This window comes from Rhipicephalus microplus, chromosome 2, assembly GCF_043290135.1.
Source record: "Rhipicephalus microplus isolate Deutch F79 chromosome 2, USDA_Rmic, whole genome shotgun sequence".
In the NCBI taxonomy this organism is placed as follows: Eukaryota; Metazoa; Arthropoda; class Arachnida; order Ixodida; family Ixodidae; genus Rhipicephalus; species Rhipicephalus microplus.
This window is the reverse complement of record NC_134701.1, coordinates 299,423,125-299,443,252: the sequence shown is the minus strand read 5'-3', so window position 1 is coordinate 299,443,252 and position 20,128 is coordinate 299,423,125. Positions and strand designations below refer to the sequence as shown.

The window sequence follows — 20,128 nt, the reverse complement described above, 5'->3', positions numbered from 1 at the left end:
CTCGTTGTGGTACGATCACTTCAAGCACTAGGCACCGCTCTTGGCTTAGCGTACGTTACCGAAGCTAGCAATCAAGTAAACACGCCTGCCGAGGTGCCCAAGGCCACCCCAGGCAGGCTACAGTCCGGCGATTCCCAAAGGGGACGCGGACGAAGGAAAACACGTGCTTACCCGGCGCCGACCAACGGAGAAGAGACCGCTCCCTCGGCGCGCGCAGTGGCGCGCGCCGTGCCCGCGCGTGGCGCCATCTATCGCCACGGGGTGTTAACAGAGCAGGAAAGCAAAAGGGTGTGGCCGTGTGGCGGAATGCCCGCGAAATGGTCGCGGGCGCGCCTCAGATCTCCACAAGCGCTATGACAAAAGCTGACTCTTGTCTGCTGGGAAAATCACGGGAGCACAACTGCACTCTGGGATAAGTTCACAAGACAGGGATGCTTGTGGTGACCTCGCTACTCACCGTTGCAAATAGTCACCGCGGGTTCAGGCTTAGCGAGCCACAGGGCCGTGTCTTGTGGGAAAACACGAGCGCCCAGCCACCCTCTCTCTTTTACAGCAGCACGAAAGCCTAATTGCGGGAACACCCCCATGGCCGGCGCTTGCGAACCCCCTTTCCCAGCGCGCCGAACGGGTCTCCCCTCCCTCAGCGAGAAAAGGTATTATTCTCATCAGGGAAAGGGAAACCGGGTCAGTGAACAAAACTAGCGTGGGGACAGCCGTACGCCCTCTTTCTGACACCGGCCAGGAATGATGGAGGTCGAACCTGCAACCCTCTGCGAGCCGAGGACTTCATTGACCAAGGAGTAAGCATCTACCCTTGTTTTTTGTACTGTCTCCTCGCGACATTCACGCGCTATTGCTAAAGCCTAGCAATAAAGTGTTGTTGTTGACCTATCCTGTTGCCTTATTCGCCCGAACCCGTGTAGCTGAAATGAGACGAGCTACGGATAGGGGACGTTAATCGTGCATAGTACGAATGTGTGCGGCTAAAACATTAGTTAGGCTTCTGCGTCAGCCGTACATAGGACGAACCCCCTACATCTGGTGCCCAACATTCCATCTGGGGCTTGTGACAAGAGAGGGTACTGAATTGTGATGCTCAAGGGGAGCACTGGCCCTGTTCTCGAGCATTGCAGTATCTGCTAAAAGCGTCAGGGGACAAAACTCACCCGTAGCAAACATAACGTGGATAACACGGCGAGCCTGATTCGCAAAGGTGGGCTGACTCAGCTAAGTCTTATCAAAGGGTTAATGAGTTTTTGATACCGGGTTGTGCGCCATTGTGGCGACCTCGCTACTCACTGTAGCGAATGATCAGGCTTAGCAAGCCACAGGGCCTACAGTGATGAGCCGTAAGGCCTACAGCTACAGTGATGAAGCTTGCTAAGCCTCATCACTGTAGCGATGAGGCTTAGCAAGCCACAGGGCCGTGTCTCTGTCGCCTACTCGCGTGTAGCGCACCACTCTGCGCACGCTCATCTAACAAAGCGTTTAGCGTGGCGCGACAAAACAAACAGTGTTCGATTAAACAGCAGTACACAAACACTTTATTCCCTTTGGCGGCACCCCGAACAAGAGTACAAGTCTGCTGGGGGACGCGAAGAGCAAAGGCTCTCACGCGGACATTCACAATAAAAAGAAACCGCGAGCACGTCGCAGCTGGCAATGGCGAGCTTTGACACACTGGTCGGGAAAAAGGTCCCTCGGGGCTATGCTGCACACTCTCAGGATGGCCAGTGAGCCTGGTCGCGAGAGTTAGGGCAAGCCTCGTTCGCGTAGGCCTACGAGAAGTGCGGCTTTGCGTGGGGCGACCACTTTAAGCACTAGGCACCGCTGTTGGCTTAGCTTTCGGTACCGAAGCTAACACTCAGGTAAACATGCCCACCGGGGATGCCTAGGCACCCAGGCAGACTACAGTTCGGTGATTTCTAAAGGGTACACGGACAAAGGAAAACGTGCTTTCCGGGTGCTGGCCAATAGAGGAGAGAGGTCTTGCTCAAGTAAGTTTGTATAAAACTATGGGATAAGCTAGGTTACTCTACATTCTTGTCTTTGTCCTGTTTTTGGGCTGTATCACAGTCCTATTTAAAAGAAATGACTCTGTTTCATATTTGAACATCGGCAGTTTCAAGTACGAAATTAAAAAAAAATATTGAAAGAAAAAGCTTTTTCTACACGTTTAGGGCACAAATATTGAATTTAGCGGTTTTAGCGGTTCTTTAAGGCTCCTGCTGGGGTTTTTTTATATATGACATGGCAACACTGTTTGTGACTCGTCTTCAAGCCTTGTTGTGTGCGCTAAGCCTGCTGAATACCGTTGAACTTGTCAGCGCAATCTTTGTCAAGTCTTAATAGCATCAGGGAAGCGGAAAGTGCTTTCCTTTGAGGAAAAGCGGGGGGTACTTAACGCAATCGTCAAGCAGCCAGTGCGAAAAAGGGTTGACATTGCCAAAGACCTTACTGCCACCGTCAATGCTCAAGAGCATCACCTCAAAGTGTGGCGAGATTGAAGGGAATGCTGCTTTCTTCAGCCAGAAAGTAAAATTAGGTCATGGTACCAAGCATGAGAACCTCGACGAGGCTCTTCTCATCTAGTTTAAGCAAGCTCGTGCGGCCGGTATTAACTTCGATGGCAGCTTTTTACATGAGGAGGCAATGAAAGTGGCTGATAGACTGGGGTTCACTGACTTTGCGGTGTCCAATGGCTGGATTGACCATTCCCTAAAGAGGCATGACATCTCTTACAATATGGTGAGTGGAGAAGCAGCAAGTGTGAATGTGGGAACAGTCGATGATTGAAAGTCCACACTATCTGCTTTAATTGAGGGGTACAAGCGTCACGACATTTATAGTGCTGACAAAACAGGCCTTTTCTTTTGTGTGCAATCACCGAAATTGCTAAGCCTAAATGGCGAAGCATGCCACGGAAGCAAATGCAGCAAAGAACGGCTGATGGTGCACTTTTGCTGCAACATGGGTGGCTCAGTTCGTTGCAAACTTGATAGCAAGTGAAGGCGGTGGCTGCAATAACGACGATGTTGAGCACGAGCCACACGATTCTGAAGAGCTGTTAATGGACTCCGCCAACCTCAACTTTGGAAAAGCCGTCACGGCACTGGACTACCTACGCAGGTACTTCGCACATCAGCGACGCTGAAAGCGATGCGGCCTTCCAGATGATTGAGAAACGCATGGTGCTTACCAGCTAGCTAATAAGCGGCGGTCAACTATCTTCGAATAATTTGTCTGAGGCTCACTTTATTAAAATGGTTTGTAGTCGAAGCGCCTGTGCTTTCATTCATTTTCAGAGTTTTCCTCACTGTTGCGTTTTCTCGGCTATTACGTTTTTTCCTCCCTCGCCGGCTGAAAAACGTATGAACGGGGTTCCATCGTATTTGACTACTCAACCCAGCAATCAAAATAGTTAGCTTGCTGGCACACCAATTGCTTTCCAGTTTCAGAATCTCCAGGCTTACTTGTCCACAACCTTTCTCGAAATTTTCAGTTGGAATCGCTCCAATAAAGATTCCTTTACGAGGTCCAAAAACTCTTGAGCCGGCATACAACCAAACTACCTCTTCCACCAGACAAACACGTTCGCGCACTTGCTCTTCTCCCGGCCTTCTCACAGTACTCGTCACAACATACTTCTCACAACGCGATGCACTTTTCATCGTTAGACCTCAAGACAGGCTACTAACGAATTGAAGTAGGCGAAAGATACTGAGAAAAAGCTGCTTTCATAACACCAGATGGCCTCTTTGAGTTCAAGTTCATGTACTTTGGTCTTTGTTCGGCGCCTGCGACGTTTTGTGTTGGGGACCATGCTGTCTGGATTGAAGTGACAGACTTTGTAACCGACGCAAGTCCTGAATCGCGCTATGAGAACAGACGCACCTGGACTCGATAGACCAAATGACGCTGTGGCATCTGTAGCGTCTCATAATCAAGTGCTGGTTTATTGTTAGACCACTAGTAACGGACACATCCCGAAGTTGCTGGACAACTATATAATGTCCGCTGCAGAGTTATCTTGTGTACTTGGACAACGTCGTCATATTTGCTTTGAGCTTCGACGAGCATCTCTGGGACTTTGAAGCTGTATTTGAAGCAATCAAAACCTCCGGACTCACCCTGAAGCCAGAAAAGTACCGCTCCACATACGAGGGACTCTTCTTCTTGGGCCACGTTTTCAGCAAGTCTGGAGTATGCTTTGACTCTCACAAGACAGCGGTCATGGCTGCATTCCCACCACCTGCTGACAAGGAGGCCTTGCGTTGATTCCTTGCCCTGTGCACGTATTTTAGGTGTTTCATCAAAAACTTAGCTCGCATCGTCGAGCCACTTATTAACCTTACAATGACTTAAGTGAAGTTCAAGTGAAAAACATTTCAGGAGGAAGCATTTCAAGAACTAAAACGACACCTGCAAACGCTGCCAATACTTGCCCATTTCGACGAATGCGCCGACACAGAAATCCACACCAATGCAGGCAGCGAAGGGCTCGGAGCCGTCCTAGTGCAGAAGATTGACGGACATGAAAGGGTCATTAATCATGCGAGCTAGTCGCTATCCAAGGCGGAAGCCAACTATTCCACTACAGAAAAGGAGTGTCTTGCCATCATATGTGCTACATCCAAGTTTTGACTCTAGCTCTATGGTTGGTAGGCCATTCAAAGTTGTGAGCGACTACCATGCCTTGTGTTGGCTGGCTACCTTGAAGAGCCTTTCTGGTCGCATTGCAAGGTGGATTCTGTAACTTCAGGAATTCGACATCACCATAGCTTACAAGCTCGGACAAAGGCATTTGACACCGACTGCCTATGCCGTGCCCTTGTTGACTCAACAGCACAGGACGAGAATGGCGACTGCTTCTCGGGAACCCAAATAGCCTTAGGCAGCTTGTATATGCCAAGGCCCTCGGTGAAGAGCATGCTGCCGCTTTAAATAAGCTCGAAACCACTCTTATTGCTTCTGTTCTTTGGAACACATGCATTACAGACTTTTTTGTACAAAAAAAAGAGTTTTCACTAGCAACATTTTTAAACCTGTGTTATCCCCACCGCGGTGATCTAGTGGCTAAGGTACTCGGCTGCTGACCCGCAGGTCGCGGCATCGAATCCCGGCGGCGGTGGCGGCATTTCCGATGGAGGCGGAAATGTTGTAGGCCCGTGTGCTCAGATTTGGGTGCACGTTCAAAAACCCCAGGGGGTCGAAATTTCCAGAGCCCTCCACTACGGCGTCTCTCATAATCATATGGTGTTTTTGGGACGTTAAACCCCACATATCAAACCTGTGTTTCATTTACTATGAACTTCGGGATACAGTGAACAGATGCCATGCTGCGCTCAGGTTCGTTAGGTGGGCTTGACTATCATAAATATTGCCACATGCTTCCTGAAGTGGAAGTGTATGTAGAGGCGGGGCTGGTTGTCAGGCTCGCAAGCCTATAATCCTCGCCGCCCATGTTGATTGATAAAAAAAAATTGAACATTGAATTGCTTTGAAAAAATTTTGAATTTAATCAAGTGTTCTCTAAAGCAGTGTGTTCATATAAACTAGCAATGTACTCACTTTTTTTAAGGAATATATTGTTGGGATGTTCTATGTAGTACTCACAAGAGTCTTGCTTGTCTGAAACATTGATGCTTATATGTCTGCACTGCTAGGTAGCAGCGGACATAAAGAAAGAAGTGTTATTCTTGTGCAACAATCTCTCTTGTGTTTTGAAGGTACAAGCATTTGACTCTGGCAGCTGGCCTGCAAGTGCGCACGTGCAGCTTTACGTGGTCTCACGTCCTGTGACCAGTGGGAGTGCACCGGTTGTCCATGATGTGGAAGTCTCACCGACGCTTGAGACTGACCCCGTGGACCACCTTGTGGCCATTGTGCATGCCTCAGACCCAGATGGAGATGCCCTCTGGTACAGCTTGGCAGGTGGGTGTGTTGCCATTTTGTCCTATAGTGGGGCTGGGAGGTTAATTCGGTGCACAGTTTAAAAAAAAAGGGCAGTGTTAACACTCACGGCAAAGAGACGACGCATGCTCACTTGTGCAGGCGTTTCTCTTTCCCTAAAAGGCCTTCTGCTGGATGGCATAGCTTCATCTAAAACAATAAGACTGGCGAACGGGACTAGAAAGACGGACAAGAGTTGGTGCCGGTCTGTCTTTCTTGTCCCATTTGCCTGTTCTGTTTCTGATCATATTGACTGCCGTTCATATTGCGCATTGCTATATCTGAGATTTCAATTTGTTGTGTGCGGTGCTCATTCACCTATAATGAGTCCACGTTCTCATCTCACTTTTCAACTGCTGCACATGCTTTGTGTACATAAATAGCTGATGTGTGGGTAATGAGTTTTGTTCTATGCTGTATCCTTCCTGAGTACCTATCTTCTGGGTGTCAATGTCATGGCATCTTCCGTTTTTTTTTTCTAGTGCTTGTCAGTGTCTAGAAAAATTTCATGGCATGAACATGTTGTGACTGCGAAAATGCATGTCCTGCTAAAATTTTGGGCAAATATAAGTTCACTGATGTATATAATCTCCCTTGTTAGCTTTACATTTTGTTCTGCCAAGGGCTTGCATTTCCCAACCACAAAATTCAACGTAGCCCTTAGGGCAGGTGTGATTCTTTTACATGTGTGTTGCACAGTATGTACAACTCATTTATGTTGTTATGAGTCGGGAAGCGTTTATTCAAAATGCTCAGCAATTGAGCACTGCATGGGGCAAGGCTACAGAAACAATAACAATGCCCTCGTCCTCTTCTCCAACAGCTCGTAACAATATGGTCATCAAGTGGTTTGGAGACCTGTGTTTGAAGGGGGGGGGGGGGGGTTGACCTGGACTTCAAATTATGCTCCGCCAAGAAGGCTTATTTTATTTGTTTAACTGTGAAGCAGATCATTCCTTCTGAGCTGATTGCATCAACCAATCATCATCGTAACGGCTATGTGACGCTACTGTGTGGCCTGTTTGAAAACTACAGTCGAAACCCGCGATAACGAAATTCTCACCGCAACAAATTATTTTCGCAGCACCGGCGAACGCCCACAGGAGTCAATGCCTTTCGTAACTCGCGACTACGAAAAATATTCATACCGCAGTCCCTCATTAACGAAATTTTTGGAACATGAGTGTGCAAATAATCTGTTCTCGCAACATTTACATTTCAAGACTGCTGAAGTGCATTCATGCTACACTTCAATTGTGCAAAACTATCGCTAAGCGCACTTGAAAAGCAGCCGCCATCATTGTTTACAAAAAAAAAAAAAAAACGTAAAGCTCGCAACAATGATGATGATGGTGGCTTGCCGAAACACCTGGTCATTATCGCGGACTATGTACGAAGCCAAAGCCACAGTCCTCATGGAGTGTCATTCGTTGGCTTGGCTCTGTGCTTGGCTTTGTCGGCTTTGCGCACACATGGTCGTGTGTGTGTGGAGCCATTTGTGGAGAGTTTGCTTGGTCGCTTGGTGCAACGTGAACCGTTTGTTGCGATTGCTTCATTCGATTTCGCTGCCTGCGAAGATGCCACGCTCAAAGAAAAAGCGGAAGTTCATCACGCTGGAAGATAAGGCTGCCATCATCAGCGAAGTGGAAAAGGACAGAAAAAAAAATGGACATCGCCGAAGAATTCTACATTGCTTGCAGGTCATTGTCCGCGATTATCAAGAATAAGGCCTCTATTCTTAGTGCACTTGAACACAGCACACAAAACCGTGACGACTGCAGCGTTCCCGGACGTGGACAAGGCGGTCTTCGAATAATTTTGTGAACAACGTGCCAAGAAGGTGCCTTTATCTGGCAGGATCCTGCAACAGAAGGCGCTGGACTTCGCTTGTATGCTCAGCCACGACAAATTTAAGGCGAGTCCCGGCTGGTTGAGCCGTTTCAAAGCTCGCCACGACATCGTATCCAAAGTCATCTCCAAGGAGGCAGAAGCTGTCGACTCGGTGACAACGTCAGTGTGGCTGCTGAGCGACAAAGAACTGCTCGGCCAGTACAAGCTCTTGAACAGATATAATGCCGATGAAACGGCATTGTTTTATAAAATTCTGCCATCCAAGACCTTGGACTTCTAGGGCCAGAAGTGCCACAGTGGCAAGCACAGCAAGCGGGGCGTGACGATTATATTGTGCACCAACATGAATGGCACAGACAAACGGCCACTGCTCGTTATTGGCAGGAGCAAGAAGCCCCGCTGTTTCAAGGGGAATCGCAGGCTGCCAGTAAGCTACACCACGAACTTGAAGTCGTGGATGACGTGGGCTATTTTTAGCGGCTGGCAGTCCTTCGATGCCGACATGCGGAAGGCAAACAGGTCATTCTGCCTTCTTCTCGACAACTGTAGTGCCCATCACGTCGACGTGCAGCTCGGAAACGTGCACCTCATGTTTTTCCCAGCAAACTGCACTTTGGTGCTGCAGCCTCTCGATCAGGGAGTTATTCGCAGTGTGAAGTGCGCTTACAGAGAGAGGCTGATCCAGCGTTTGCTGCTGAATATACATATGAAACGCCCCACTGACGTGGACTTGTTCATGGTGCTTGAGATGATTGCCGCTGCATGGATTGCGACGAGTTCAGCCGTGATAACAATTGCTTCACACGCGCCAGCCTTGTCACTCCGCAGGCATCATGCACTGATCCGGCAGAACCGGAAGAAGGTTCGCCTATAGGCGCACTTGATGACGGTACTGGTAACAGTGCAGTGCCGCCATCACTGACCAGTGCATGGGGCGAACTTTGTGCTGTGTCAAACGAGATTTCCAATGGCCTCAGCGTCCATGAGTTCGTTTGCGCGGACGAAGGCATCGTCGTGCACGAAGAAGTGACTGATGAAGCCATCATCAGTAGCGTGTGCGAGGTGACCGATCCCAATGAGCAGCGACCGGAGCAGCTAGAGAAAACAACAAGTCTGCAGGATGTGCTGAATGCCTTCGACACAATTCGCATGTTTTTTGGCGAGCACGACAACGACGTGGCGATGGACTATTTCTTACAGTGTGAGTCGAAAGGCATGAAATCGCTGCATGGTAAGGCCCGCCAAAGTAAACTTACTGACTTTTGGAAATAAAATGTTTTTTTTTTGTAAATTTTCTGTCTTTTCTGCCGCATTCTTGCATTAACGAAATTTTGTGCTTTCCCCGCCGATTTCGTTGTTGTGGGTTTCAACTGTATCATCATCATAAATATGACTATGGGCCACAGAATACCACTAAGAATGGAGAAAGGTACAGTTAGCACAGCAAATGGCTTTGAATTGATGGCATGCTCAATTGTGGTCCTGCTGAAGAGAAGCTGAGATCACTTGACCCGACCTCATAAAGCTGATGGAGGAAGAGAACAGCTTTATTTATTGTATGAAGGAACACACAGGCTCTTGCGCCCCTGCATGACGCCGTTGTGCTCAAAGGTTCATTTGGTGTTGGTCCATGGTGCTTGCAGCTCAGTCGGCATCCATAGTCTGCTCAACTGGGTTCTCTGAATGCTGTAGGGCCTCTTCATGCTGCCAGCTGTTTAAGTTCTTTAGGGCACAGGGGGAAAGTCCGCCAGACAGTATGAAAGGATGTGAATAGCCGAAGCATGAGGTTCACTGGCCAAGGTGAGGAAAACAGGGTGGTTGTGTGATAAAATAAGATGAATTCAGCTCTACCGCAAGTCATGGGACATTTCAGAAAATCGCATGACTTGTTAATGCCCTAAAATGGCACCACTGGCCATGTGACACACAGTGGTGGTCCAACTGCACCAATTGTGGCATTTTGCTACAATCACATATACCTGTGATTTGCTGTGCACATTCCAAGTACAGCTTGCGCCAAGCGTGCAGAATTTCACCAGTCCACCTGTTTGCACTGCTTTGGACCGTTTATGGCCAAAAAATAATAATGTTCTGGTAACAAACACGGCTACAAATGCAAATGAGTTCTGCGGAGACCTGCAAGGAGTGGCAGAAGGGTTAAGAATGAAAAAGTGGACAACCATTTGTTTGTGGTATGAAGCCACATAGAAATCTATATGAATTTCTCAGAAAGAAAAGCTTTTTAGTTGCGAAAATTTTCGTCCTGGTCCGAGGATCAAACCTGGGACCAACTCCTTTCTTGGGCGGTCGCTCTACCAATTGAGCTAACCGGAAAGCTAGCAATCGGCAGCATGAGGGTGCATTCATTGACAACTTGAAGCACATGGACACAAGTAATGCATATGAGTTCTGCTGAAACCCGTAAGATGGCAGAAGGGTTAGGGAAGGTAAAGTAGACAGCCACCTGTTTGTGGTACGAAGTTGTAAGAAAAACCGTGCGTTTTTCTCAGAAAGCAAAGCTTCCTAAAATTTGTCCTGGTCTGGGGATTTTCTTGTGACTTCGTGCCACAAACAGGTGGTTGTCTACTTTTCCTTTCTTAAACACAGCTAAAGCTTTTCCACAATGCCCCTGATGCCCTCTACTTGCTTAATTACAGCAATGCTCTTTTTGTCATTATATTCAGCTTAACCAAAGTTTGTGCCACTCACTGCATGTGCCTCTGTTATAGAAAACATGCCATCAATAGTCTCACTGATTTCAGTGATTCTACTGCTGCACCAACCGCACCAAGTCAGATTTACTCTGCAACCCTGGTAATATCAACGACAATTGCGCCAAACTGCATCAAAGTTCGGTTTGGTGGGGGGGGGGGGGGGGGCGGAGGAAACGTCTGCTACTGGCAATAGTCGTGCCTGCGAATTAAAAGTGCAGCTTGGTCGTTCTTGGGGCCACCAATGTCACAACCATGCACTGAATAAAGAGCCTGTGTTGTGAAAGTCGGCCCAACAGCAAAATGTGCTCTTTGTATAGGCTCAAGATGTGAGGCCAATCAGTAGCGTGTAAGTGTGCGGCGAATCATCGGCGGACCTTGTCTATTCCAGAAATGCTGCTGCTAGCTTGTTTCAAGAGTGGCACTGCACGTAAATAAATCAATTTTCACTAATAACTGCACGCATGCCACTATAACGTTAATCACGTCTATTTTTGGACATAGCTGAATGAAATCTAGAAAAAAAAAACAGATATAAAGAGCAATATTGAATTTTCTATGCTTTTTATTTGTACAAAAGCATGTCAACAATGGGAACGCATTCACACTCATCTTCAAATATTCTTTATCCATGGATCTTCATCCAGAAGAGTTTTCCCATAATCCTGTCTACCAGCACATCAGCATTTGTAATACAGTGAAATCTCGGTATAACGAACTTCAGGGGACTGTGGAAACTCGTTCGTTATTTTGAAAGGTCCTTATTGTGAGAGCTCGAAAATTAACCATAAATACTTATTTTCACTTTTCAAAATGACTTACCTTTACAACAGTGGGTCCTTGAACTTGTTTTTCACGAGAAGAAAACAAATGCACAAGTAAATACCAAAAAATGCACGTTTACCTTAAAGAAGTCTGTGATTTTTTTTTTACAGCACAAACTTAGCAGCGCGAAGGCCTCCAGCTCATCCACAATCTTGTGGTGCAATTGGGTTCTTTGGTCACAACAGCCTGCAACAACCAACTCGCCCAAGCAACCACGTTAGCTGCTTTTTGCCTTCCAGTTGCCGAAGAATATCCATTGTCTTGCTTAGCGAAAACTGCTTCCGCTTCTTCGTCGCAAGCAGAGAAGAACTCATTTGTAGTACCACCGCAGCGTGAATGCCCAGTTGCTTTGCGGACACGATAAGTAATCACCGAAAAGAGATGAACACGACTGAAAAAACAAGGCCTCCAAAGAAAAACCCAAAGTGTCACGGCTATCATCGCCTCTTTCGAAGAAAAAAAGTGCTAAAAAAGAAAGTTTCTCGCGTTTCGTTTTCTGCTCTCTCGTCTCAGGTTTTCCGCGCCCATGCTTCCTGCTGCGCAACTCCGACTCTGCCTCGCTGACCTTGCCCTCCTGTGTGTTCTTCGCCTCTGTGCCCGCTTGTAAACCTGCAACGTCGGCGTTTCAACGAAAAAAAAAAAAAGAAAGTCCCCTTTTCGTTTTTTTTTTCTCCACACCGTTGCGCGTCTTTCGAGAAGCAAGGCTTCCGTTTGCTTTGTCGTCTGCTTGCGTTCCACTCCAATGGTCGCAATGGATTTCAGAACATAAGTTCGTAGTACTGAGGCGTTGTTAATATAACACGGAACTAAATTAACACTCGTTATGCTGAAAAGTTCGTTATTCTGAAGTACGTAGTAGTAAAATAATCTTACATTGAAACTATTAGGAGCTGGTGCAGGGTTATTTAAAAGTTAGTTTTTGTGAAAAGTTCGTTAATGTGGGGTTTGTTCTACCAAGATTCCACTGTAGCTCTTGCAGTAATACCCCGGTCACACGTGGCAACATCAGTGCCACGTGTGACTCAGAGCAAGTACACTTCGCCGCGAGTGTTTAGTTTCAGAGTAGAAAGTTTAGTTTCAGTTGCGCAAAGTACACTTGTCAGCAAGTGTGTTCCTCAATTTACTTAGCTGCGACGAAGTGTGTAGCCTTTGTACCAGGGGCTTGCACAGAAATACATTGTTGCCTAAAGTGGTGCTCATGCTATTTTAGAGGCAAAGCTCCTTATAGCAAGACCTTGTTGGTTGTCGATCGTCGATCCCTCTCGCGTACCCCATAGTGTTCCCTTATCGTACATGGAAGGCGCTGTCCCATAGCGATGCATGCAAACTGCAGTTGGGTGACGATATACATTGACGATATTGTGAGGAGCGATAGCAGACGACGCTCGGTGGGTGTCTCGCGTCTTTGTGCGAGGAAAACGAAGAAGATCGGCACCGAGGTCACGGGGGCTCGAGGAATGTGAAATAATTCCTGATCTTGAAAGAGTGTGGATGTCCTTCTTAGGCCGCCTCGGTACCAGTATATCCGATGGCCACAACGGCACGTCACAATTGGCGCCCAACGACTCGAGGTGAACTAAGAAAAGGTTTACATCTGCTATGTGGGGACGTCGCTCCATACGCGATCCTTTGGGAGGTGGGAATTGGGGCCACCCCGCTGCCTTTGCGCGGGCTTTGCCGCCTCTTTCTCCGTTCTCATGTCCCGACATGTCTCCCCTCCTCCACTGTCTGCCGCACTGGGGGAGCGGAGTGACGTTTAGCCCCCTCACTCGGTAGCGGATGTTGACTGTGGCGCCGCGCGCGAAATCTCCCGAGACGTTTTGCGCGCGCGCGTCAGGAGCGGGCGAGAGACCTCTCCGGGGACGACATGGGGGTAAGCACGCTTTTCTTTTCCGTCCGTCAGCTCCCTGTGGGGCTCTTTCGAACTTCGCCAACAGCGCCTTGCACCCGCGGCGAACGCTTACCTTATGTTGCCCCCCCCCCCCCTCCCAACGCTAGGCCGAAGGGTGGTAAAGTGTCCTAGTGCGTGGCCTAGCTACGCCGACCCGTATCTCTCCGAAGCCAACGCGAGCGCCTTTGCCCTCGCTCGAGCAACCGGGCCTTGGTGCCGGTGTCTCCATGGATCACCTTTACCGCGGAGACGTGCTCGTGGCACCCTGTGTAGTACTTTTATGCCCTGCAGTGGCCGGGGTAAGCCCATTTGCTTTCCCGCCGCGTTTTTGCAGCGGGCTGTACTGCGTTTTGGTGTTGCCACAGACAATAAAGTGTTGCGACTTTGAGCAGTATCGTGTTCTCGCCATGGCGATGGTTAACGCGTGCCCTGCGGCTAGCTAGGACTGGACCCACGCTAGTGGCCGTACTCCTTCGGGATACGTGTCACTACAGGGTCAACCACTGACGTTTGGACAGCGTCGGCTCCGTGATCCCAAGATGGCGACAGCCCCGTGTTCTGTCGACGTGTTCGAGCAGCTAGATGACGCCGCCTAAGTGGAAGCCTACCGGTCAGCTGTGTCCGAAGCCGATATCTTACGGACCGAGGTGGGCCAACTCCGGAGCGAATTGGATGAACTGAAACTGATGATTCTCAAGGACCCTGACGCCGCCAAAGAAGACGACGCACCAAAACCGCCTCTTTACTCGCAGATGAAGGCAAGTCACGACCTCTTGTATAACTTACTTACTTCACTAGTAGAGCGCATCGAGCGGCGTCTGGAGTTAAAAACACATGAAAATCCTGACGCCGAATCAAGCACGAGTGCAGAAGAGAGCAGTGCATCGATGAATCTCAAACACGGCTCGAAAAAGCAACAAAGACAAGCCAGAAGCGATGCTCCCGTGTGTATGTCTAACAGTGGAGGCGCTCGTGACCAACTTTCCAGTTTCGCGGTGAGCTCCTTACCACCTCCCGGGAAAGATCTAAATGTCTGGTTTCACCAAGTTGACTATTGGTTTAAAACCTTCTGCACTCCCGATGAGGTCGCCATACCATTCATTATTTCAAGGCTCCCAGTTGAAGACTTTACATGGATGCGTCGCCACACGAAGGTGGCTAGTATCAGTACTTAGACTGACATGAAGGCAGCGTTCCGCTATCAATATAACATGGGCTGCGATGTAACATCTAAGCAGCGAATGTTTGGCGCAGCGCGACGCACAGGCGAGTCATGTACAGACTTCGCATACCGAAAGCTCGACCTGAATGCTCGATCCACAGCGCCATCCGCCGAATGCTGTGTTATGGCAAAGCATTCGCCTCGGAAGCCTATGCGCCATCGTCAACGCGTGGACAGCATAAAGTATAGAGGTTCCTCAGATGATGAAGTAGTTCAGAGAAAGGTGCTAAAAGGAGGGGATACAAAAACAAAGCCATCACCATCGTGGCAATCGACTCACTCCGCAACGCGTGTTTTTGAAAGGTCGCAAGAAAATGCGTTGAGAGTTTGTAAGCTGTGTTTGAACTTCTCCAGAAGTGGCCATTTTGTCACACAGTGTCGTCTACCGCTAACTGCAGAATTTTCGAAGTGGCAGGAAGATTTCGAATCTTCCAGCTCACAACAGCGGGGAAACGAACAGCTGGTGATGCTGATGCCCACGAGCAGTTGCCAGTAATTGAGCAGGTGTCATGTTTATCTGAAGCAGGTACCTTTTCTGTTTCTGTCTCCATCAACGAACAAACGATTAAAGGCATCTTGGACTCTGGAGCGGTCAATAGCTTGATTACAGCCTCAATAGTTGACAAACTCAAATTAAGCATAAGGCCTTCGTCCGGACATTTGGTAGGAGCAAGCGGTCATCAGCTACAAAATTTAGGTCATGTCAGTGCTGTGGTGACAGTGGACGACCAAACACTGCAACAAAAACGTGTGCAAAAGAAGTTTATCGCGCATAACGATGTGTTGTACAGAAGAGACCAAGGACCAAACAGCAGTCCATTTCTCCTCTGCCTTCCTGTCCAACGACAAGCTGAGGCACTCCGTGAAATGCATGAAGGACGATACGGTGGCCACATGGGCATCAGGTTAAGAAGACCTATGCATACCAAGCGATCGAATGATGGCCACACCTCGATTTTAAAATTTGATGTCAGTGCTCCTTTAAGACTATATCTGAGCCCCATTGCTCACATAGAGCAAACCAATGCTTCGGACTAATTTGAAGCTTTGTCGTGGCCCCAGTGACTTCGATATAACGAGGTTTTACTGTAGTTCGTACCCGTCTTGCTGGTTTAGTTGCTAAGATGTACTGCTAAAAATGTCTGTTCACTTCACTTGCATTTGAAGGACATGAAGCGCAAAAACGCGGGTTTTAAGGTTTATGGGCGTGTTGGTAGTTACATGTTGCAAAGTGCCATGTATTTTCTTAGCCATGCTCTACAACAGCTCCTTTCACTTGAACGAAAGTCTTGAGCATTTGATTGATCTGGGAACTCTGGAAATATTTTAGCACCTTAGTAAAAATATTTTAGCACCCATAGGTCTGAAATATTTCATGTTTTCCATAACAAACAACTCATTTCAGGCTGTAAGCATTTTATTTTCAGAACACAAACTGATGAAGGCATATGTACAGGTGTAGAAGTATAAATAACTATGCATGACTACAAACTTATGAAATACGTGAGAAAAAGCGATTAGAGAGGCCTATCAGCAAAGAATTAAGTAGCACGAACAAATATCACAGTATATATATATATATAAATAAATATATATATATATATATATATATATATATATATATATATATATATATATATATATATATATATATAAATATTGTTTCAGTTCAACGTAGATGAATTTTTTAAATTAGTCAAGAAGCAAGTCATGTAAAACTTCCATGTTTGCATAATTTAGTGCATTCAATTCGTCGGAGTCTTTTGATGACTCATGAGGAAGCTTGACAGGCTTTCACTTTCACTTTAATTCCTTAAAGACCCTACGGAAGGGCATTGCGTAAGGGGCGAGGTACAAGAAGAATGCATGAAACTTGACCAATCAGGATGAGAAATGAGCTCTACAATGAAGTCTACAATGGTGCATGGGAAAAAAAAGACAAAAAGGTGAGAATAAGGGTTCGGGGGCGAGCAACATTTAAGGAATGGCTTGTACCTGTGTGGCAAGCACCGAGGTTCTGACTCCTATGACAAGCGTTTCGAGAGTCCATCAAGAAATTGCATCTGTCCTTAGCTTTGCTTTTTCATGCGGCAATCTAACAGTGGTGCCTTGTATAACGTACTTGTCTTCACAATCCTCTTTATCGAAATATGTTTCACATGCGCGAACGTTTGATGAGCGAAACTAGAGTGTACCTGTTTTTGATGCAGTATCACCTGTTTCCACTTCTCTCATCCTTTGAGGTCACTGAGAAACACAAATGACACTTTTTTGACGGTTCTTTTGTAGCCAGAGCAACTTTGTAGTACAGAGCATGTCTTCGGCATCGTTGGTCAAACTGCCGCTAACTATTCGTCATGTTAAAAAAAAACCAGCACACACAGCTCCGTTCACTGGTGATGAAGCATGACATCAACTGAACAAAGCCCTACACACCACGCCATATCCTCTTTAGCCTCAATGAGCGCCAGCTGGAGTGACAGTGCAGCACCCAATATGTCTTTGATATTGTCATTTGCCAATCTGCAGCTTATCATTTGGGACGTTCGAAAATGGTAACAGGCACACAGCACCCAACAGTCGGGGTAAAACATGACGCCAACACAGGCAACACACCATGCCGTCATCTTGCTGTCCTCGACGAGCGCCTTCTCAGCCGAAGCGACAGTGACAGTGCGGCACACAGCATGTTTTGAGCATTGTTTGTGAAGCTGCCGCTAACTGTTCGTCGTGTTTGGAAATGGTAACAGGTACAGACAGCACTACACGCTCACAACAAAACATGGTGCCAACAGAGCACATACACCATGTCGTCACCTCTCTGGCCTTGACGAGCACCTTCTTAGCTCTGGTGGCTACCTGCCAAGGTCAAGTTTGGTGGCGCACAAAGCTTTTCCCCAGAGGGACATAGAAGTTTCATGACCAGTAAAAAGTATTGAAACAGAGAAGTTTCATGACCAGTAAAAAGTATTGAAAGATTATGGGGGGGGGGGGCACTAGTAATCAAAGATTTAAAGGCTGGTCGGCTCGCTTCTAGTTGCGTTATTCAAGGCAACGAAGTTTGATAGAAATGTAATCGTGTTCAATTCAAAGCAATTCAAGCACATTAACGCATTATGAGAAAACGAACTGGGTTACGTTAGAAATTGTAGTGTACACATATCCCGAAGAAGTGTGGCTACGAGTGTGGGTTCGGTTTTAGTGAGCCGTAGGGCACACGTTAGCGGTTGACTCTGCACACGCGCATTTGGACAGCCATGGCACCGAGCCAAGCGTGGGAAGACCCACGGTACAGCTCTCAACAGGTCGCAACACTTTATTGCCTGTATTAACCAAAAATGCAGTACAGAGCTTATTGAAACAGAGGCGGTGGGAAAGCAAATAGGCTTATCCACACCATGGGCGAGAAGTACTACACAGGGTGCCGCGAGCACGTCTTCGTGGGCAAAAGAGATTTACGGTGACACAGAGATAACAATGCCCGGTCGCTTAAGCGAAGGTAAACTTCGCTCGCTTTGGCTTCGATAGATACAGTTTGGCATAGTACGACGACGTACGAAGACACCGCACCGCTCTATGGCTTAGCGTTTGAAAGGGGCGACGAAAAGTAAGCGTTCGTGGTGAACGCATGTCGTCGTTGGCGAAGCCCAAGCGAGTACCAAACAAAAGGAGCCGACGGACGGGAAAGAAATGCATGCTCGCCCTACATTGTCCCGAAAAGATTCTGATTCACTCCCGGTGAGTGCGGGCGGAACGTCACTCCCACTCTCCCAGCGCGACGGACGCGGTGGAGGGGCGAATCATGTTAGGACATGAGAACGGCAAAAATAGGTGGCAAAGCCTGCGCATTGGCAAGGGGCTAGCCTCAATTCCCACAAAATTAATGTAAAAGTCTCGGACACAGTCAGCCAAGTGTTTACAGAAATTCAGGGATGGTTTCGGTAGACATAGGAGTGTGCGAAACCGAGACTTGCTATAGAAAATACTGTTGTCTTAGCATCTGTAGTATATCAACAAAGCGAAAATATTTGAAGCATAGATCAGCAATATCATTTATTGTGAACCAGTGAGTTAGATGGATAAGGTCTCACGCTTTCACAAATTTTTATGATTGTGTATCCTTCATGGTGCATGTTAGGGGGGTGCTGACATCCCCGTAAAGCTGTTAGTGCCGCATGGCGCACGTGTCTCGCACAAAAGCCGTTTTTCGGGGGTGACAACTATCAAACGATAGGTGGCAAACCATCAAACGATAGGTGGCATTGGGTTCGCGTTGAGTACCTTTGTTGGTAAAGTGGTAGCGCCGGCGGTGACCCCTGGCGAAAGGCAGGCCTTGGTGGCGGGCGATAGTTGAGCGAGCCTCTTCTGCGCGTGACGGCTGCCGCGAACGGTTGTCTCTAGCGAGGGTTCTTGGTGCGTGTGGCACCGCGAGCCTGCACGCCTGGGGGGCCCACGTGGTAAGTCAAGCGTTGGCGACGCTGCCTTTGGTGTGTTATCGTGTTTGTCGTGTTGTACGTTTGTCCTGTTAATGTGTAAGGATGCCCTCGCGTGTTCATTACTGATGTATCAATTTGGCGGACGATATCGCCATTATAAATTAGTTAAATGTATGTATGTTGTGTTTGTTTGCCCCGACCGCGTCTACTGTGTTTATTCGCTCCAAGAGCGTGGCAAGGTGCGCGCTTGCCATTTTGAGACCCCACACTGGCGCCCAACGTGGGGCTCTTGGAATACCAGACGACAGTTTGTGCGGTTCGGTACAGGCTTTTGTTAGAGTCGGAGTAGAGTAAGCCTAGGGAGGACTTCATTGCTAGCGTCGGTGGTGTGCTTTGTTGAGACCGAGGAGATCAGTATTTGTGACGTGTTTGAATTTGTCGGCAGGTTTACTTTTTATTTTTTTTTGCTCGCAAGTGTTGTTCTTTTTTGTGTGTGTTAGTTTTCATAACCGTTGTTGAATTGGGACGAGAGCCATGTGGTCTGCATCCTGGGGTAAGCAAGGCCTAGAGCACGTGGTTTGTAGGCCAGGCCCGAAGCGAGTGAGTACGGAAGCCTCGTGGGTGGTTCGATTTTCTGTAAATAGCTTCTTCTATCTATTTGGGCTCAGGGAGCCGGGCAATGTTGCTGACTTGTATTGCGGCTCGACGCCGGGGCGTCGTGACACCGCCCGGGACGGTGGACGCCGATTGCTCGGTAGGCTGCTGTGTGCGGCGAGCGATAGGGTCTCCTCACAGAGTGGATGTCTCCTCGCGGCTGCCTCTTTTGCGCCTAGGCTGGGTGCTGGGTGGATGCTGGTTGTTGTCGAGCGACTCATTAGGCCTAAGGCTCTGCGCAGCTGCCTGTCGCACGTGGCACAACTAGGTGGATTGTGGTGTTGAGGTGTTGCGCTCTGCGTCCCTCTCTTTTTTTTATTTTGCGATGCACGAATTAGGAAAGGTGATCTTTATTTTATTTTTGATGGGCGTCTCGGCCACCGCCGATGTATTAGCTAGCAGTACTGACCATCGTACCACAAGGCCGGAAAGCCCAAAGCTCCCTTCGCTAGGCCCTGCTTCATTGTTTCTTTTGAGTTTTTTTTTTGTTGTTGTTGGTGTATTCAGCGGGAGGGATGTCATCCACAGCTGGCTGTCTTCTGCACATCGTCAGCGTTGCTGGTCAGAAATGCGGTCGTGAGGTCGG

At 48.0% G+C, this 20,128-nt stretch overlaps 1 protein-coding gene across 7 annotated transcripts in view; it reads left to right on the top strand.

The window, feature by feature from the left end:
- Positions 1 to 20,128, top strand: part of LOC119178697 (fat-like cadherin-related tumor suppressor homolog) — an 812,220-nt gene that overhangs the window by 53,300 nt on the left and 738,792 nt on the right. For all 7 annotated transcript variants that reach the window (XR_012888480.1, XM_075882464.1, XM_075882456.1 and 4 more), the window contains exon 7: positions 5,730 to 5,934. Coding sequence is in view for 6 of the 7 variants with exons in the window: in XM_075882464.1 (XP_075738579.1) it covers positions 5,730 to 5,934 (205 nt within the window). In the remaining variant the exon portion in view is untranslated. The remainder of the gene's footprint in view (positions 1 to 5,729; positions 5,935 to 20,128) is intronic.